General features: G+C 40.3%; 2 protein-coding genes across 3 annotated transcripts; one reads left to right on the top strand and one right to left on the bottom strand.

Annotated features, from left to right (window-relative positions):
* The first annotated feature begins 815 nt into the window (after positions 1–815).
* rbbp4 (retinoblastoma binding protein 4) lies at positions 816–14310 on the top strand. 2 transcript variants are annotated; one of them, XM_042506236.1, is made up of 12 exons: positions 816–1026; positions 2699–2846; positions 4077–4222; positions 4721–4894; positions 5065–5180; positions 5300–5460; positions 5550–5676; positions 9492–9569; positions 9900–9976; positions 10175–10232; positions 10331–10441; positions 13433–14310. In XM_042506236.1, the coding sequence occupies exons 1-12, from the start codon at positions 1011–1013 to the stop codon at positions 13493–13495; spliced, it is 1275 nt and encodes a 424-aa protein (XP_042362170.1). In that variant the 5' UTR covers positions 816–1010; the 3' UTR covers positions 13496–14310. The 2 variants fall into 2 exon arrangements, with proteins under 2 accessions (XP_042362170.1, XP_042362168.1); XM_042506234.1 differs by having other exon boundaries at positions 2696–2846.
* On the bottom strand, positions 14024–21384 carry sync (syncoilin, intermediate filament protein). Its single transcript, XM_042506233.1, has 6 exons — positions 21278–21384; positions 17050–18612; positions 16750–16964; positions 15891–16098; positions 14979–15103; positions 14024–14901 (listed from the first exon to the last, which is right to left on the bottom strand). The coding sequence occupies exons 2-6, from the start codon at positions 18547–18549 to the stop codon at positions 14853–14855; spliced, it is 2097 nt and encodes a 698-aa protein (XP_042362167.1). The 5' UTR covers positions 18550–18612; positions 21278–21384; the 3' UTR covers positions 14024–14852.
* Positions 21385–21758: the final 374 nt, after the last annotated feature.

Genomic DNA, 21758 nt, shown 5'->3' with positions numbered 1-21758 from the left:
AATTTTAACCCTTTAAATGTCAAGATTTTGTCATGATGCAGCTAGATTTTTTTTTTAAAAAAAAATCGAAAATAATGTTTTCAAAATACTACAGGCAAAGTAGATTTTTTGTTATTATCATTATTATTATTATTATTATTATTACAGCTGCTATTATTATTATTATTATCATCATCATCATCATCATCATCACAGCCTGGGATATGCAAACGATTATCAGCAACATTGATCGTGATGTATTTTCTCCATATGTCAAATATCTCTGTATATTAACTTGCAATATGTTATGTCTTATATTGTTTATTTTAACTGGTGTGATTTTCTTTAACCCTCTGAAACCTGGAGCGACATAATTTTTCTCGTGCTGCTTTCAGATGCATTTCACAAGTATTTAAACTCTTGTACTCTGACCAAATTGATGCGATTTTTTTTCAAAAACATGGGCAAGAAGGCAATGAGCAACTTGATAAGAAATATTCCACAAAATGCGAGAAAACCGTAGATTTAGAAAATTATAAATGGAAAAAACTCCCAAAACATGTTGAGCAAAAAAAAAGAAAATAGGTAGGGAAAAACTAGTGCACTACAGACAACTAACATTGAACACAACACAACATTTTACTAATTTCTTGCTATTTTTTGACTAATTTCTTCTTTCGTTGCTCATAGCCCTTTTCTCATGTTTTTGAAAGGTATTCCCAAGTTTCAAAGGGTTAATTAGCAATGACCACATGCTGCCCTCTGGTGGCCAGCGCGAGCGCAGCTGCTCTGTGGAGGGACGCCACCCCCTTCCCTCGCGCTTGTTCAGAGCGCGCGAATGCACCCACGTCTCTCACAATCGGCATCTCAGCTAGCTAGCTAGTTAGCTTAGCATCGTTTACTCAGTGCTTTGACCAGCACTGGTTGCTGCCGGTACACCGCAGAAGGACCTGACACAAGGCTTTTTGGCTCCGCGTCTCAACTGTCTTCCAAAAGTCTCCGCGGACAGAAAGCTACTTAAGATATCAGCGATGGCGGATAAGGAAGGTAACGTTAGAGCGAAGGTTTATGATAAGTGTTCAAGTAGTTATCTGACAGTCTTAGTTAGCTTTAGCTATCTGGCTAGCTTGGGTAGCAGTTAGCGCCTGACCTGAAATAAGCCACAACAAAAGCCGGGTGCATTTTCATTGTGTAAAAGCTGCAAGTCCCAGCTTCATCTTGCAGTTGTTGTTCTCACACCAGTTGGCGTCGTCTATTTTACACTACAGCAGCGTTATATCGCGAGGCCGCAGCGTGACACAGTTAACGTTATTATAAGGACCGTGCATTATGTTCGTACCAGCAGAGCATAATTATGTTAGCCTCGTAAGCTAACGGAAATGTGTTACTGAAAACACCATAGTGCTGCACAGTGGACACCACTCAGGCCGCGAGTCATTTTTGTCAACAGCTGTGGATTTAGTGTCTTAGTATTAACTATTACTGATGCCTTGACTGTCGCTGAGATAGCAAATAATTTCACTAATTTATTTAATTTAGCGTTTATTTAACCAGGTTGGTCCCATTGACATTGATACTTAATTTTTCTAGGTAGACCTGACCTAGACGGTCAGCAATGAAAACACGAAGTTGCAGACAGGGACATGGGTTCGACCGATATTGTATCGGTTTTTGTTGTTGTTGTTGTTGTTTCAGGGCCGTAACAGATTATTAGTAGTTAATAAGACTGATAGCCGATATTTGGAAGAAATTTACAAGTATCATTGTCAAAATCTAGAATTTGGAATACAGCAAACTCAAAATTGAAAATTTCAACAACATATATATTTTCCAACAACTTTAAAAAAAAATGCAGACACTCTTTTTGCATGTATTGCAGACTGCCTTCCCAGGTGTTGATTGAGTGTTATGCTCCCATACTGTACTTTTGGATCTTTGTCTTTGGCTTACTTACTTGAGTGACGTCAGTCAAGTCAGATAGTAATTTGTACATGACATTAAATAAGACAGAGTGGTGAGTGAAAATGGACAACAGGGAGAGAGACAGTTGCAGCGGAACCAAAGTAGCACATTTTTTAATTCATTTTATAGGCAATTATTAAAATATAGTGCTGATACAGATGATCAGCAAGATGCCGAATATTTCCCCAACAATCCGCCAGACCAGTAATCTGTCGACCTCTAACAGAGGCACAATGGTCGACAAAATACAATTCACAAGCACTAAAGTTTGCATTGATTTTCTGTCAGTCAGATGTACAACCAGGCAGACTAAAAACATCAAGGTACTATGGAATCTGTGTCTAAGTCTTTCATTTGTGATTTAAAAACATTCAGTGACACCGGCTCCTTGAGTTTCATCATCTTGCCATCCTGAAACAAATTCCAGGCTAAGGGTACAGAATACCCTAAAGTCCTTTTCCCAATTTCTGTCAAAGTGTTTGGGGACAGAGAGCATTAAGAGGGCAATAACTAATGTCTGGTTTCTGCGAAATAAAAACACAGAGGTAGTGTCGGAACAGACCAAGAATTACCTTCTATATAAAGGTGTACCAATGTAAGAGCCTACTGGTCTCCAGAGCAGGCCATCCTACCCACCAATCCTCATATTGAAGTAGTACCATCAGTGAAAGCCATGGAAGCATCTTGCAAGTGTTTGATGAATGATTGTTTCATAGCTATTTCCACTGACTTGACCCAGTGTCCTCTCTCCCAGCAGGAGCATTTGATGATGCGGTTGAGGAGAGGGTGATAAATGAGGAGTACAAGATCTGGAAGAAAAACACTCCCTTCCTGTATGACCTGGTTATGACCCACGCTTTGGAGTGGCCCAGCCTGACTGCTCAGTGGCTGCCTGATGTCTCCAGGTGCACACTTGCACACACACCGCGCCAGTACACACTGGGCCAGTAGTAATTCTCACACACACCAGCATGCACTCTGTAGGACCTGCTTTGATATTACACACTCGTATTGCTCTGCGCACAAAATGCGCTTTTCAAAATTGAGCTTTAAAAAGTGTTATATATAATATTATTTTATACTTTCATTGAGTTATTTTTTTTTAATCGACATCAGTCCTAATGATAAACATCAAATAATCACGGATTTTCAGAATTTCAACCCTTTAAATGCCAGCTTTTTCTTCTGATGTCACCATGTATTTAGAGGGAAAAAACCCTCACAAAAATGAAATATTTTCAATATACTACATGCTAAATAGATTTTTAAAAATCTTTTTGATGATCACAGTCTAGGATTTGTCAATGATTAGCAGAAACATTGATTTTTATACATTATTATTTTTGTGCAGTGTCAAGTACTCACACTTAAACCACTCTGTGCTCAAAATGCGCTTTTCAAAATTTGGCTTTAAAAATATTATAGATTAATATGATTTTCATTGAGTTTATTTTTTTTAACCAAAATCAGTCCTAATCCTTAATATCAAATATTCAGTAATTTTCAGAATTTTAACCCTTTAAATGACAGGTTTTTGTCATGATGCCACTATTATTTTTAGATGAAAAAACACACAAAAAAGTATTCAGTAATTTTACAATCAGTTACTTTCAATATAGTACATGCAAAGTATTATTATTATTATTATTGTTATCACAGCCTGGAATATGTCAATGATTTTCAGCAACAGTGATTGTGACAGTGCACTGAGTGGAAATAGCATGTATTCACTCCATATGCCAAATATGGTACAAAAAATAAATAAATAATAACGTCATCTGGTGGAAAACAGTAAAAATGACAAAGCCCAGAATGATACCCAGAAATACTATAATGCATGATTTTATGCTTTGATGGCTGTGGAATCAAGTTGCAGTTTGAATGGGTTTCAGTTGTGCATGTTTTGCACTCAACAGCATGAATGTAACAGTTTAGTTTTAACAGTGTATTTTAGACATATTGCAGGAGCTGAGCTGGAAATTCCCAGATTAAACAAAAATACACAATCTTTCCAAAATGTATGCCATATTCATGAACACAGCCAAAATGATCAAAAAATGAACAATGAAAAGCATGTAAAATGTGCCAAACAGTCCCTAAAGGTTAACGATAAAGGATTTTTTTCCGCCCTATAGGCCAGAGGGGAAGGATTACAGTGTGCACCGGCTGGTGTTGGGCACTCACACATCTGATGAGCAGAATCACCTGGTCATTGCCAGCGTTCAGCTACCCAACGATGATGCCCAGTTTGAAGCCTCACATTATGACAGTGAGAAAGGAGGTAGGTGATCAGTGCTGGCACATGCTGAAGAAGAATGAATAACCAGGCAGGCAGACTTTCATGTACTGTGTATTTATAGCCGGGCCATGTGTTTGAAAGAGATGGATACCATGCACATTACTGATCTTGTACACTCATTAATGTGGCACAACAATAATAACAGAATGATATTGATACTCTGAAGTGGACTAGAAAACATTAAAATTTAAAAAGTGACATCTTTAGTTTAAAGTAAATCAAGCAGATGCCTTAGCATGCATTAAAATGTGATACTTGCATACAGCATTGTCTCCTTTTGTATTTACAATATAGAAGTCAAAATATAGTGCTGCTAACATGTAAAGTAAGTTATACAACATTTCATTTGCATGCTGTTTTTTAATCAGATTAATGATGTTTATTATTATACTTACGTTCATTTTTTAGGGTGAAGCTGCTCTGCTAAGACACACTGTATTACGTCCATTTTCTGCATACTACAAAAATATTTCCTTGCAGAGTTTGGAGGCTTTGGCTCAGTGAGCGGCAAAATTGAGATAGAAATCAAGATCAACCATGAAGGAGAGGTGAACCGGGCCCGCTACATGCCCCAAAACCCCTGCATCATTGCCACCAAGACCCCCACCTCAGAGGTGCTGGTGTTTGACTACACCAAGCACCCCTCCAAGCCAGGTATGGAGATCACACACAAAACAAGACACCGCTAAAGGAGGCATTGTGTTTGAACACGTTTTGATAGTAAAGTGGGCTAATTGGTACCTTTTGACCACTTACAAGTATTCAGTTTAACACATTCTCATTACTGCATATCTGCTTTCGGGCTTTACTGTCATTGTCCACAGATGCTTCTGGAGAGTGTCACCCTGATCTGCGTCTCAGAGGCCATCAGAAAGAAGGCTATGGTCTCTCCTGGAATCCAAATCTGTCAGGCTCTCTCCTTAGTGCATCAGATGACCATGTAAGAGAAAATACAGGTTTCATGCTGCAGTCAAATATCACCAAGTATCTTCCAGCAGGTTTAGAAATGTATTAGGTCACGAAATGTGTTGTTAATCCCTCATCTGTTCTAATCTCTAGACAATCTGTCTGTGGGACATAAGTGCTGTGCCTAAAGAGGGGAAGATAGTTGAAGCGAAGACCATCTTCACCGGTCACACTGCTGTGGTGGAAGACGTCTCCTGGCACTTGCTTCACGAGTCACTCTTTGGATCTGTAGCAGATGACCAGAAACTAATGATGTAAGAAGAAAGATCATAAATCAAATCTGACAGACAGTTCACGTGAAAAAATGTGACCTTTCATTAATATTTGTCATTCCTCACCTCAGTTGGGACACTCGCTCGAACAACACCTCCAAACCCAGCCATGCAGTGGACGCCCACACAGCAGAGGTCAACTGTTTGTCATTCAACCCTTACAGCGAGTTCATCCTTGCCTCTGGCTCTGCAGACAAGGTAACACAATAATTCACCACATACTTATGAATTTACAGGGATATATCTTTGTGATATCATGTGCACTTAACTCTTTGAGTGAAGAAATTGACACTGATTATTAGGGGTGTGAATCTTTCAGTATCTCACGATTCGATTCGATTTCGATTCTTGGTGTCACAACGCGATTCAGAATCAATTCTCGATTCAAAACAATTTCCGATTCAAAATATAGGAGGTGTAATTTCAGGATCTAATCCAGTCTGTTTTGCCAGTGGCATATTATGTTATGAAAGCAAAGTGTGTATGAAATTATGGAGCTTTTATTATGTACAAGCCATTTTGTTGTAGAAAACCTTTCTCCCAAGTATTGGGAATCAGAAAGTGAAAAAATAAACATTGTAATTACTATAGTTCAAAAAATGGACACACTTTTCCAAGAAAAGTCCCATCTTTTTTTGCAGTTGTTTGTGTATCCCATTATCTGTACCATTCTGCAAAGCAGCTTCTATCTCCTATCTATCTGATGCTGCAGAGGGCCACATCACACTCCTGACACTTCAGAGATGGGCCTGATTCTCCTGCCTGCTCTGCCTGCAGTGAACACTTTACATTCATATGAGGCCCTGCTGCTTGTTAGACTGTCTCCTGATTTACACTACCGTTCAAAAGTTTGGGGTCACCCAGACAATTTTGTGTTTTCCATGAAAAGTCACACTTTTATTTACCACCATGAGTTGTAAAATGAATAGAAAATATCGTCAAGACGTTGACAAGGTTAGAAATAATGATTTGTATTTGAAATAATAATTTTTTCCTTCAAACTTTGCTTTCGTCAAAGAATCCTCCATTTGCAGCAATTACAGCATTGCAGACCTTTGGCATTCTAGCTGTTAATTTATTGAGGTAATCTGGAGAAATTTCACCCCACGCTTCTAGAAGCGCCTCCCACAAGTTGGATTGGCTGGATGGGCACTTCTTGCGTACCGTACGGTCAAGCTGCTCCCACAACAGCTCAATGGGGTTTAGATCAGGTGACTGTGCTGGCCACTCCATTACAGATAGAACACCAGCTGCCTGCTTCTTCTCTAAATAGTTCTTGCACAATTTGGAGGTGTGCTTTGGGTCATTGTCCTGTTGTAGGATGAAATTGGCTCCAATCAAGCACTGTCCACAGGGTATGGCATGGCGTTGCAAAATGGAGTGATAGCCTTCCTTATTCAAAATCCCTTTTACCCTGAACAAATCTCCCACATTACCAGCACCAAAGCAACCCCAGACCATCACGTTACCCCCACCATGCTTGACAGATGGCGTCAGGCACTCTTCCAGCATCTTTTCAGTTGTTCTGCGTCTCACAAATGTTCTTCTGTGTGATCCAAACACCTCAAACTTCGATTCGTCCGTCCATAACATTTTTTTCCAATCTTCCTCTGTCCAATGTCTGTGTTCTTTTGCCCATATTAATCTTTTTCTTTCATTGGCCAGTCTCAGATATGGCTTTTTCTTTGCCATTCTGCCCTGAAGGCCAGCATCCCGGAGTCGCCTCTTTACTGTAGATGTTGACACTGGCGTTTTGCGGGTACTATTTAATGAAGCTGCCAGTTGAGGACCTGTGAGGCGTCTATTTCTCAAACTAGAGACTCTAATGTACTTATCTTCTTGCTCAGTCGTGCAGCGGGGCCTCCCACTTCTCTTTCTACTCTGGTTAGAGCCTGTTTGTGCTGTTCTCTGAAGGGAGTAGTACACACCATTGTAGGAAATCTTCAGTTTCTTGGCAATTTCTCACATGGAATAGCCTTCATTTCTAAGAACAAGAATAGACTGTCGAGTTTCACATGAAAGTTCTCTTTTTCTGGCCATTTTGAGCATTTAATCGACTCCACAAATGCGATGCTCCAGATACTCAACCTGCTCAAAGGAAGGTCAGTTTTATAGCTTCTCTAACCAGCTAAACTGTTTTCAGCTGTGCTAACATGATTGCACAAGGGTTTTCTAATCATCTATTAGCCTTCTGACACAATGAGCAAACACATTGTACCATTAGAACTCTGGAGTGATAGTTGCTGGAAATGGGCCTCTATACACCTATGTAGATACTGCACCAAAAACCAGACATTTGCAGCTAGAATAGTCATTTACCACATTAGCAATGTATAGAGTGTATTTCTGATTAGTTTAATGTTATCTTCATTGAAAAAAACAGTGCTTTTCTTTCAAAAATAAGGAAATTTCTAAGTGACCCCAAACTTTTGAACGGTAGTGTACCCTTGTCTCATTCTTGTTCTTCTTCTTATTATTATTATTATAAGGGCTACCAGAGTTTATTCTAATGCACGAGGTGCTACCAAAAACACAGAGCGATAGATACAGTGGGATTAGGCCAGGCGTTTAGCATCGATGCTAAAGTACTTTTATCATCGAAAAATCGATAAAATATGAACGGAACACACCCAATATCAGATCTGTCATCATGTATTTATTGAACAAGGTTCCGCAAAAACACCCGAATTCCCAGGCTGGATACTGAGGCTTCTAAAAGAGCTACGATGCATCGGAGACATCCCTCTGAATGGCACAGCCAGCAGCTTTCACTGGCAAAAAAGGTTAGGCGACCCGAAAGGTCTCAAAATTAAGACTTTTCTAAATTAAAATTTTTTTAGAGGGTTAAGAATAGACTATATTAAGTAAATATAGTTTATAATCAATGTTTAGGATTTTTTAATCGATTCACAATTTTTAAGAACGAGAATCGAGATTCTTATGTGAATCGATTTTTTTCCCCCACCTCCACTGATTATAATGTTACTAGGCGTGAGCAATATGTAATATTTCATACTTTCCTGAAATTTCACCAGGTATAGAGTAAATGACGACAGGGAGTACTCTTCTTACTTTCAGCATTTCAGACCAATAGATGCACAATAGAACCCCACATAATGTTAAGAAAAGTAATAATCTCATACCTATTTTCCTTATTAAGCAGAGAAATAGACATGGGCACCTTTTGAATTCAGCTTTCTCTCGGTCAGTGAAGACTGATGAATTGCCTCATTAACTCATCATAAAACACACTTCATTCAGACTCAACAGAAACAAAATAAAACTCACCCGTACTGTGTAATTTAGTTAGTAAGTCCACTGTTCCAACAATCACCAGCTCTGGTTCGGTCAAAAATAAATCCTTATTCACATTCATTCAGTTAAAAGCTAAAAACATGCTGTTATTCCCCACAGTCTCAGCTGCTGGCAGTTTACAGTTCTGTGACTTCTCCCTCCACCCCCAGGTGTTGCTGTGTCTTTCAGCTGCCTTTTCCAGCAGTAGAGACTGGACTGAGCTCTTGTGGTGCGTGCTGTGCACTATAAACAATTGACCTCATTCATGAAATGTGAGCAAAGCAAATTTGTGCGTAAACTGTTTGCAGAAGGAAATTTACGTGTTTTCCGGCATTCATCAATATGTTAGTGTCTCCTATCTTTTCACAGGTACTAACAAAATCTACAACTGCCTCTGACTGTGCTTGTGTAAATAAGAAATACACATAATTATTGCTTTCATTATAAGAAATAACAAACTTAATTCGTATGCTGTACGAAAGGTGTTTTATGTCCATATCTGCTTGCAGATTTAATCTCATTTCATGAATGACTGATAAAGAGAGGCGCGCCTGTGTTTATGATGGTACTGTAGAGCAAACCTTTGGGATTTCTAAATACCCTGGTATACCGTAATACCATGATACTGCCCAAGCCTAATTGTTAGTGTGTTTTCCTGCAGTGTTGTCACAGAGATTGTTCTGTGGCAGGTATGTGTAATATCTTTCTCTCACTCACAGACTGTGGCTCTTTGGGACCTGAGAAACCTGAAACTGAAGCTGCATTCCTTTGAGTCACACAAGGATGAGATCTTCCAGGTAAGATATGTAATCACTCTTATTTCATTATATTCTATTAAAATAAGAGTGGCAGGGTGTCTTGGTAGCAGATCTGTTAAGTCAGTCAAAATACAGTTGATGCAAGTTTAGATTGTATTCTTTTGAGTTCTCTTTCCTGGCAGCTGGAAAAATTTCTGATGTATAAGTCAAAAAGTTATCAAATATCTAAATTATCAACACCTCCCAAGCAAATATGCACACTGAGATGAATGTTACCGACAAAATCTTTGTGATTAGGTTTCGGTATTGTATATGTCTGCATCAGTATTCAAGGTGACCTAATCTGACTTCTCCCATTGACTGTTCCAGGTTCAGTGGTCACCTCATAACGAGACCATACTGGCGTCCAGCGGAACAGACCGTCGCCTCAACGTCTGGGACCTCAGGTAAGCAACTCAACATCTTACCCCCAGTGTGTACCAAATTCCGCTCCATTGTGGTTGCCAGAAAGGATTCCCTGCCATTCTGGCCAGTGTGGTAACAGTGAGAGTAATGTCTCCCTCACACACACATGTGGGGTTAGTTATATTGTAACTGTGTTTTACAAAGTTGAACTCTTCTGGGTGTTTTGTTTTGTTTTGTAGTAAAATCGGAGAGGAGCAGTCGCCAGAGGATGCAGAGGATGGCCCACCTGAGCTACTGGTGAGGCTAGCTGCTGAACTTCGGAAGTTGAGATGATCTCTTAGTGGTGTAACAGCTTGTGTCATAATAATGAAAACGGTGGCTTTTCTGTCTCTTAGTTTATCCATGGAGGCCATACAGCCAAGATCTCTGACTTTTCCTGGAACCCCAACGAGCCCTGGGTCATCTGCTCAGTGTCTGAAGACAACATTATGCAAGTCTGGCAGATGGTAAGATGACTGAGAGCACATTTTGTAAAAGCATGTTGGCTTTGGACAGGCAGAGAACATGATTCCTTCTTTGTATTTTATTGTTTTGGAGGGAGTCATTTTCTCTTAAAAACTATTTAAATATAAAGACGCAAATACTTCTGAAATTGCTTCATGACCGAAGAAAGGAGAGAAAAAGGACGCTTTTGCTCAAAAGGTAGAAAACCTACAACTACCAGAATGCATCAGACCAATAAATCTTGTTACATTTAAACAGGCTAAAACAGTGGTTCTCTACTGGTCGGTCGCAGGTCCACTCTGAATGGACTGCAGTGACTTGCAACCATGTCAAGTTTTTAAAAAAATACTTAATTTTGAAGCACAGTGAATTTGCTGCTCTTGAGATCCCATGTCTCCTTCCATGTCTATATTGTGGATCAGAGCAGGCAGCAATGAATTTGCAGGGAAAGGCCGTGTTGGGAGATTACAGACATTTCAACTAAAGACTGCAAAGAGAAACACTCAGTCAAGATGGATCTGTGATATATTTGGAGTGATTCAGTCAGGGCAAAGTAAGGAGACAGAAAAGAAAAATGGTAAGTGAACTAACCCACTATGTGTTTACTTCTTTCACATGAAAGCATTTTTATATGACTGAAGCCTTATCTGTAACACTGTACTGTGATATAGACTTCAAAAGCTAGCGGTTAAGCACGTTATTATCTTTTATTGGTAAAATTTGACAAATCGAAAGCCTCTCAGGTAATCTTTTTCTGGTTATCCTGGATTTAAAAAAATGACCAGAAATAAATTCACTGCTCAAAAAAAATTAAGGGAGCACTTAAATCACACATCAGATCTTAATGAATGAATTATTCAAGTTGAAAATTTTAACTGATGTAAAGATTTGTTGAGGACAAAGTGACATAACTACAGTCAGTGGAAACCAAAATCATTAATCCATTGAGGGCTGGATTCAAAATTACACCGAAAGTCAAATTAAAACATTGAAATTACAGGCTGATTCAACTCGTGTGAATTTTATCACGGCAACTCATAATGTGACTCAAAAGTGTGTTTGGCCCCCGGGTGCGTGCATGAACTCCCAAAAATGTCTGGACATGCTCCTGATGAGTCAGCAGGTGGTGTCATGGAGGATCTCCTCCCAGACCTGGATCAGGGCATCAGTGATCCTGGATAGTCTGTGTGGGTACTTGGCGGCGTCGGATTCACCAATACATTACCTGCCATAGGTGCTCAGTTGGATTTAGATCAGGGGATCGAGAGGGCTGGTCAGTGGCCGGCATCGTCATCCAGGAACTGCCTACACGCTCTGGCCACATGAGGCCGGGCATTGTTCTGGACCAGGAGAAACCTGGGGCCCACTGTATCAGCAAAGGGTCTGACTATTGCTCTGAAGATTTCATCCCGGTACCGAACAGCAGTCAGGAGACCGTTGGCTATGGCCCTGTATACACTGTGTGACAAAAGATGACCATCGTGAAAGAAACGTTGTGATATCTTTGGTCGTGGCTCTAAAACGGCGGTCCTGTGTCGCACAGTGAGAGAGGTTCAAAGATGGCTCTTGTAATGGTCACGGTGCAATCAAAGACAGCCTGGGATAAAATTCTGACAGTGTTTGAAATTTGGGATGTCAGCGTGACTGCTATTATGACCTACGTCTACTAATCAACCAATAGATATCCAGCATGAAATGACGCACTGATCCGCGCAACCCTGTTAGTGATTGCTAAATGCTAGTAGATGCTAATACTTACTTCGAGCTCTCATTGTAAAACTGGTGTGCAAAGTTGGCCTCTTTTCCCCAGCCACGACCATGTCCACATATTCCTCCTCTGTAGACTTTTTTCGAAACAAATAAATGCCACTATAGTGAGGGCTCAGTTTGCTTATATTTTTCTCTCACCACTACAACAGCATAAGTGAATGACGCATGCTGACGACATTTTGTTCTTCTGTACTGACATCGATGGACGTATGTTGTAGCCTGCGATTCAGTAGATGATGTCATCGTGCAGTCTACATGCATCAAACTTGATGTCAAGTTTATTAAGTGGAGCTGCACTAAACTTATAACAGCAAAAATCTCACAGTCTGCAGGAGGCTTATGACATGGAGGTCTGTGCGACCCTCCAAGGATTTGCCTCCCCAAAGCATCACTGGCTCATTGCCAAACTGGTCATGCTGGATGATGTTACAGGCAGCATAACATTCACCAAGGCACCTTCATACTCTTTCCTGCCTGTCCCATGCGCTCAGTGTGAACCTACTCTCATCTGTGAAGAGAACAGGGTGCCAATGGCACCCCTGCCAACTTGGGCTGCATGGTGCTTGGCTGTGAGCTCAGGTCCCACTGGATGACATGGGGCCCTCATGCCATTCTCATGGAGTCTGTTTCTGATAGTTTGGTCAGAAACATGCACACCAGCAGTCTACTGGAGGTCATTTTGTAGGGCTGTGGTGGCTCCACTCCTGCTGCTTAGTTGATAGGCCTCTACAGCCCTCTGAGCGCTCACTGTGTAACACCCGGTCTCTGGTATCTCTTCCATGCTCTTGAGATGCAGCAAACCTTTTTGTGACTGCATGTATGGATGTGCCATGCCGGAGGAGCTGGACTACCTGTGCAGCCTGATTGGTCTGCAGGTACTGTCTCATGCTGCCAACAGTGACAAGGACACTAACAGAACACTAGAGAAGAATCAGTCAGGAGTGGAGTCCAGCATTGTCTGTGGCCACCACAGACAATGCTGCATTCCCTTTTTTTGTGATGTTCTTGCTTTTGTTTCTCCTTTGCACTTGTTGTCACTTTCATTTGCACCAAAATCAGGTGAACTTGATCACTTGTGCTTCCAAAATGGACAGATTGTTATCCCTAACGTTAAACTGACTTGAGTGTTACACTGTGACGAAGTGTTCCCTTAAGTTTTTTCAGCAGTCAGTCATAACCTGCCTTTTATTTGTTGACTGACGTTACACTAATTCTTCTTTTAGGCTGAGAACATCTACAACGATGAAGACCCAGAGGGTTCGACAGACCCTGAAGCCACAGCATAACTCCTCTTCCTGCTGTGTTTTAACCTACAACCTCATCACACAAACTGCCAAACTGCCACCTCTCTACTTTCATGCAGCTACTTCCTCCCATCTTTCTTACTCTACTGAAGCTGTGGGACCCTGTATGCTGTAAATCACTGTAAATACAAGACAGAATAATCAAGTCAGCTTTTTTTTTTGGAATACTCACAGTGAAGAACTTTAACTGAGTAACTTATTGCCTGAGGACTCTCACTCATGCTTTTTGCGCGCTGCGTATGAAAGATATATTTTTGTAATCAAATTGGCTCTCCCTCGTACACTGAAATGTTTTAGCAAACGCTTTTTCATTTATAAATTCAGTACTTTCTGGAACTTAAGATTGTGATCAAACTGACAGCCCACAACAAGTGGTAATTCAGAATAATTTGCTCTGGAAGGGTCTAAGCAGCTCCTTCTGCACACATTGAATGATGCAGGAAAAAAAAAGGAAAATGCATTCCAGCCTTTCGACAAGACACAAAGCATAGTGAGTTGCTCTGACTTTGATAGAGGTTGTTCGGTCCTAAAAATGCCTCATGTTTCCCTGCTACAGTGTGATCATTACCTAAGTGTTTTGGACTCTGATTTTCACACCAGCTGCGTCTGAATGAAATGACCATTTTAAAAATTTACATTTTGAAGTTTCCATTTGTGGTCCACATCCCCTTCACCTTTGTCATACATTACTCCTTTAAATGTTGTCGTGATATAGATTAGTGGTTGGACTTTTTCTATGTTCAATATTTTGTAACTGTACAGTGAGTCCATTCTTAATAAAATGTGTTTCATTGGTCTTTGGGCTTATGTGGTCAACATTTCTCTATATGAAGGTGTAACATATTCTATGAATAGGATCAGTGCCTTGCTAAGCTTGAAAGTATTTTTAAACAACCCTAAATGAGCCTTTTAGTGAAAGAGTCAATAATGTCTCATGACACTCAGACCTTTTTTTCTGTCTGGCGTGACGCCATTGTGCTTTTCCTGTCTGCAGAACTTACTCTCACTCTATTACTCTTGTGTCCCAGTGTTTAGTGCCTCAGACATGTTGCCCATATAAGTCCATGAACCTCTCTCCACTCGTCATGCACAGACATTAACACATCAGTCGCACTTGGATTACAACGAACACAAAGCCTTTATTCATAGTAAAAACCTTTCTACAAGCTGCAGAGTAGTTCATCTTCACAAGATTTCTAAAAAAAAAAAAAACTTAAAATTTATTTTTTGTTTACTAACAGCATGTGTATAAAGTGCATTCACTGAATCTTGGAGTTCACTGTGTTACAGATTGTCAGTTTGCTATTTAATCACAGAACTCCAAATCAAGAACAAACAATCATGTTTTCTCCTCATCGTCACACTTGTTATGGTCCTTAATGGCAGCCCTGTAAGAAAAATGTTTGAATTAGTTATTCCCCAAAGACGTATCCAAGGGTGATACAGAACCAATCCATCACTTTACCTGAAGAGGAGTAGCTGTTTGGTGAGGCCGTCTCTGAGCTCCTCCATCTCTTTGGTTTTTCTCTTCTGAATCTTTAATTCTGTCTTCAACTCTCTGCTGTTGTCTTCCAGAAAGTACACTGTCTCCTGTAAGAGTGATGTAGTTTTACTGCTTTGTGAACCAGGTGATGCTACCTTTGCCTGATGCACAGTTAAATGACAGTTTAAGAAGTATAAAAAAGATGGCCTCTTACATAAAACTAGGATGTCTCTCGAGTAAAAAGACACAAATACTTTTTTTTGTACTGCATGACCAGTGAAAACAGAAAACAGTGCTTTTGCTCAAGAAATAGAAAACCTTCAACCTACCAGACTGCTACTCATCTTATCGGATCAATAAACGCTCCCACTGGTGGGTGACAGAATGTGGACTGGCCAGTGTGAAACATTTGCGGCTGTCTGAATCTTGTATTCCACTTAAGCAGTAAGTTAAAACACGGTTCTGAAAACATTTGAGGTGAGAGATATGCAATACTGTAACAGAATCTTGTTCTATATTTATATACTTATCAGCGCTGCCTAGTTTGACTGTTCAATCTCTGGTTTTTTTTTTGGCCCCCATTTTCAGTGTGCAGAAAGCAGTTTGGCACCTACTTCCTGCTCACAAACTTAGCTAAACAACATTGAAACATGTTTCTAAAAACATAATGGAGGAGAAACAGGCAGCACAGTGACATCTTGATTTATATTCGATCAGCACTGCCTTGTTTTACTGTTTGATCAGATTTCTGTCTGAGTTTGAGAGAGAAAGGTGGGTAAGTGTCTTGATCCAGCTCTGAACTCTTTGTGTCAGCTCTGTGTCCCTTTTAAGGACCCCCCGGCTCTGCCTTCAACTTTCTGTATGTCTGTTTCCCTCAGCGGCCATCTTGCTTACCTTATACTGCGCTATATCCTCTCTCCTCTGCATGTGAATCAGTTTGAGTTTCTCCTCCAAACAGGCCCTCTGGAGATTCAGCTTTTGGAGTTCTTCCTTTAGGGGCCTCAGCTGGGCCCTCAGCTCCTGGGCCTGCTCTTTGGCTTTCACCAGTGCTCCGGCTGTGGCCTCCCTTCTCTTCAGCAGTGTGAGCAACATGGGCTCATACCTGGCCAGGACAACCATTAATAGTTTAGAATGAATTTAACTGACCACTAAAGAGCTTTGTTTAACCCCTTAAAACCTGGATCAATATCTTCTTCAACCACTTCTCTTCATTCATGCCCGATCCCAGATCAATTTAACTTCTTGCTATTTTTTGGGTAATTTCTTCTGAAGTTGCTCATTGGCCTCTTCCCATGTTTTTCAAAAAAATCAGTCCAAATTGCTCAGGTTTCAAAGGGTTAAGAAAGAATTTTGACCCCTGTCAGTCTTTTTGTAAATCTTTCCATGAATACAGCAATTACATCACAGACGCTGAACAAGGCAATGAGCAACAAATGGCAAGAAATTAGTAGATTTAGAAAAATATTTTTTTTAAATCATTGACTTGATTTTCTATTTACTTCCTTTTTCCCTTTTTTTTTGTCAGTTTTGTTTTTGTTGATTTTTTGGGCAATTTTCTTGTTCTTTTAAATCATTTCTTGTTAATTTTGGGTTTAATTTCTTGTGTTTGGTGCTCATTTCCTTCCTCCCATGCTTTTGACATAAATAAAGCCAAATTGTGTTGTTTCAAAGGGTTAAAGTGTAAGAAATCATTGTGAGTAAAAGTTATTAAAAACATGGTTTTCAGTCAGACTGTGTCAGACAGTGAGAGCACCTGTCCTCCAGTGCTTTCAGTCCCCCCTGCAGATACTGCTGGATGTCCCCACAGGAGTGCCTCCTGCACTGGCTCAGCTCGTCCTGGGTGTTGGGCTTCTGACTGCAGCTCTGTGCCTGAAGCTCTGCCTGTAGATCTGAGAGCTGTTGTCTTTGAGCTGCTCTGAGCTGGGAGCCCTCTTCTGTCAGATGCAGCACCAGCGACTGCAGCTTCTCCTGAGGATGGGGAGAAAGAGACTTTTATGTCAAGGTTTTTCTTTCATCGGATGGACAGATAAAGATTCTCCTTGAGTTTTTTCACCTCTTCCCTCTTCAGCAGCTCCACCTCTCGGTGCTGGGTGTTGAGAGCGGCCTGGTTGTGAGCACATTCCCTGGCCATCCCGAAAAGCCTCCTCTTCAGCTTTCTTAGCTCCTCATACAGCCCCTGTCTCTCCAGGTTCACCTTCCACAACATCCTCTCCTCCTCTGCTCTCTCCTCCCTGAGACTTTGGATCTCTTTCTTCCTCTCGTGTCTTCTCTCCTCCTCCTCCCTCTTCAGTGCCCTCATCAGCTCTGCCACTTTGCTGTCAATTTGCACCTCTGTCTCCTCTTCCTCTTCACTGGTCTCCTCTGCCTCCTCTCTGTTTTTATTCCCTCTCAGCTCCAGCACCTCCGTCAGAAGTTCCTTCCTCCTCATCTGTAACAGCTGTACCTCCGCTATGCACTCCTCCATCTGACACCCTAGTGCGAGTAGTTCGTTCATGCCAGATCCCAGATCAATGTTGTCCATTTTGAGCTCCTGTATCTCTTCAGCTGGCAATTCAGTGTCCACTTCAATCGCGGTTATGTCTTCTTTCACATATGTGCTTTCATTAGTAGATAAACACTCTGTTTTTGTCATCTCACAGTACATTGGATCATTTTTGTTAATATCTAATGGCACTGATGGCCCGGAAAACGTGAGCTGAGGACTGGAAACCTCCTGGTCTTGCCATTCCAGTGTTTCCATTGAGAAGCCAACCGCTGTCTCCTCATTCCTGCTTTCTTGGGAGACTTGATCTCCTGCTCCATGTTGATCAGCCCATGAGTCTAACTGCATCGGCTGGGTCTCCAGCTTTATTGGCCTCCCTTGCTGAATGGGCACCAGTGTTGTACCCCGGGAAAGATGAGGATTCTTACTGATGTGTACATACTCCTGACTTGCATCTGTAGGCCAGCCTTGAGGCTCAAAGTCCATCCCAGACTCTTCCATACAGCTCTCCAGCATGGCCAACATCCCTAACAGCTGACCCTCGTACTGCACCATGCTTTCACTCAGTTTGTTTCCCGCTGAAGTCAGAGGCATGTCTTTTTGGCAAGAAGCTTCTGTAGTCACTCCACACCTGTTAATGATGGTGCCCACGCCTTGAGACCGGCCTTGTGCCGACTGGTCTTCTGCTCCAGCCCCGTCAATGTGTGTGTCAATGTAGCTTGTGGTAAGATATGTTTCAGAAGAAACATTTTCTTCATTGCTCTCCATTGTGTCTTCCTGTTGACTGTTGCTCTGAGTTGATTCAGTCACACTTGTTTCATTGTATTTTTCTGAGAAGTGAGAGCCAAAGTGGATGCCAGTGAGCTCCTCACAGCTTTTCAGCAGCTCATCCATCTCCTGTAAGTATGGCCTCATTAAAGCGGATTGATTCAGCTGCGTTGCTGTGAAGGTGAGTCCAGACTGTGCGGTGTTGCGCTCTCTTTGTTCCATGAGGGTTCTGTCCGGATCAACATCCTCTTCTTTAATGAAGAGAGGCTCGAACCCAGTAGATGAGGTGTTATCGTTCTCCATTGGTTCAGCCTTATTGTTAAAGCCGCTTCTGTTGTACAAGTCTCCTTTATGACCGTCTCATCCCTGGACAAAAGAACATGATTATGTAAACAGCCTAGCCAGTGCTTATTCGGCATAATAGTTGTAGTTCTTATCAGTTGTGTGGCATATCACAAATATTAGGCCTGCTCTGCACAGGAAACATGTCAGCAGAGGAGTTGAGTTCATACTCTGGATGTCCACACTATGAAATCTTACAAGTTGATCATACTATTAATTTTTTTTTTCTTTTAATCTAGGAAACCAATTGCCTTGAAAAAAAGGTAAGTTAATATAACTATTCTTATGTTTACTTTATAGCTATTTTTTTAGGTTTACCTAAAATTTTTGGAATTCATTATGTGAAGTCCATTTATAAAATGACAAATGAAATGAACTTCATCAAACCAAGTTAGACTGACTTAACTGAACAGTTGTGTTTACTCTGTGACGCCATTCTTAGCATCTTAAGACAAGACCAGTGTTTGTAGAAACAAACAAAATTATACAAACAAAACAAATCTACTTTTAAGTCTTATAAAAATTGTTTATAAAAGAGAAATACAAGACTCCATGTCAAGCCGTTTTATCAGAAATGTCAATACTCAATCAAGCTTCAGCAAACTTGCAAAATAAACGAAACATTCAATCAAACTTGCATATTATGCACCTGCCTGAATCTGAAATGAACCAAACAACACTGTAGATGTTAACATTGTGATATATGTGTATCCCATGGTTGCAAACTATCACTCACAATTGTATATTCTTAAACATGTTAACAAAACAAAATTTGCAAAACTCAAAGATATCCTAACTCCACATGAAAAATCCTTTTCGTCGTGACACGAAATACATAAAACTGTTCCTAGTTGCTGTGAGGGTCTAAGGACAGAGGGATGTCGTTTGCTGTAAAGCCCTCTGAAGCAATGTGTGATTTGTGATAATGGGATTTATAAATAAAATTGAAATTAAGTCTGCATTGTAAAATCAGACAAGTTGAAATTACTTTAAATAATCTTGGAAATCAATTGCCTTGAAAAAGTATGTATAACTTTTTCTATATTTATATCTAATTGTTAAGTTTACTTATAATTTAGCTGAATTTACTTAATTTTGTGAAGTTGTTGCAACTTAAAAATGACAAGTGAAATTACCTTGTTGCTAATTGTTAGCAACTAAGTAACTCTGACTTAACTTGATGATGACCAAGAGGATTTAGCCAATGATAAGGCTAGGAGATCTGTCAGTTCTTATTTGTTAACGTTTAAGAAAATACTACTTTGCAACCAGCAGATATTGAGTGCAGTGCACTTGGTTTACTCAAGTTACTAAAACTTAGAAAGACTGATTTAATTAAACTTGTTTTTTTAGCTGCAACAACTTCACAATATTTTGTAAATTTAACACGATTTTAAGTGAACTTAACAATTAGATATAAAGTGAACATGAATTAAGACTAATAGCTATCTTTACTTACATTTTTCAAGGCAATCAGTTCCCTAGATTTTAAGCAAAATTTACTTTTGACATCTTACAGTGTGATTTGGTTCACTTAAAAATGTAAGCCGCTATCACTTGGAATGAACAAGTTCACTCACTCGTCAACTAAAATTTAGGTAATCTTCACAATTAGATATGAAATACATAAAATAAAGCTAATACTTATTATGACCTATTACTCACTTATTTACTTTCGATAATTTACTTTTCTTAAGGGAGTCAGTTTCCTAGATTTTTTTAAGTCATATCAGCTTGTGAGTTTACAGTGTGGTAAGTTATGGTGATGTCATTACATGCAAATATGTAGAGCAGGGCAAGGGGTCAGTTTTGCAGAGGGTATGCTAACAGCTGCTGTACTGCAAGGCTAGATGCCCAGGGACCAACTGACTGCTTGGCAATGACCAGAGACACACCTCAGACAACAAGCAACACAACTTTTATAAACCAAAATGTACAAACGGCTCTCAACTGAACCTCAAGCAAGTGGCATTACACAGATGACATTATAGAGCAGATTATCATAACAAGTCATTGTGCCGATGGATGGGCATTCGCATTCTCCCCTGGTGATTAATGTAGCTGTAATTTCACCCTTTGAGGTGTTTGCCAAGACTGGCCAGAGACTCCCAGAGAGTAAATTGATCAAAATGACCCAATACTGTCATCGTCGGAGATTAGTAATGTAGAGAGGGCATGGCAGACAAGTGTGACGGTCATTTGATAGCTGCTGCTGCACCGCCAAAACGTTCTCAGCCCAAATACAAGACGCAGCTCTAGTGTTTGTTACAGCTCATAAGGACTACACTTGAGTCCTAAAATCTAGAGGACTGCACAGTGTTGTGCTCTGCATGGCTGACTTAAGCCCCGGGGAAGACATGACAGTCACCAGCTGTCTCGCTGGAGGACAGGCATGGGCACAAGTCACATTCCTTTAGACCTCCACCACTCAAAGACAGCACTGGCCTATATTTGCTTAATATTCTGAACACTTACTTTTCCTCTAGTATTTAACATAAAAATTAATAATTAAGCTTCATGTGATGTGTGTTTGGTTTTCTTTACTGCTAAATTAGTTCAGAGTTATTTGGAAGTTGGGAGCAGCATGAATGGTTAATGTTTGGATTTTCTTCAGGAATTCCATTCAAATTTGATCAAAATAAATAGCACAAACCACCGTAAATAACCCAAAAAATATAATTGTACTTACTTCTGTATGTGTGCTTGTTTCTTCTGCTCTTCTGTGGTATATCCTCAGGATGAATCCATTCAAAGTGTGTTGATGTTCATGTGACAAAGCAAATTGAGAGGCTAAGAGTGAGCGGGAGCAGTGTTTGCAGATGAACTTAGAGAGGAGGGGGGCGTAAAGACAGTTGAGCCAGCCTCCTCTCCCTCCCTCTAAGTCAGTGAGCTGCTATGTGTGACCATGACTACTTCAACTCTGTTTAGGTTTATTAATAAACACTAGGCTGGCAGACAGAGGAGCCACTGCAGGCCGTTTCAACCCCAGAGACAAAAAGGGTTTTGCTTAAATGACCTCTAAGAATTATACTGAACACCTGTTAGCCATATGTACAGTTTGTCTAATTTTATATTTATTGGAAGATATTAAAAGGACATAACAACAACAACATCTCTGAAAGGTATATTGCTTTTTTATGAATTAAGTGACATCTCGTTATACAAAGAGT

The sequence above is a fragment of the Plectropomus leopardus genome, chromosome 18 (genome assembly GCF_008729295.1).
Source record: "Plectropomus leopardus isolate mb chromosome 18, YSFRI_Pleo_2.0, whole genome shotgun sequence".
NCBI classification, from domain to species: domain Eukaryota; kingdom Metazoa; phylum Chordata; class Actinopteri; order Perciformes; family Serranidae; genus Plectropomus; species Plectropomus leopardus.
The sequence above is the reverse complement of the archived record's forward strand: the minus strand, read 5'-3'. Positions and strand labels throughout refer to the sequence as shown.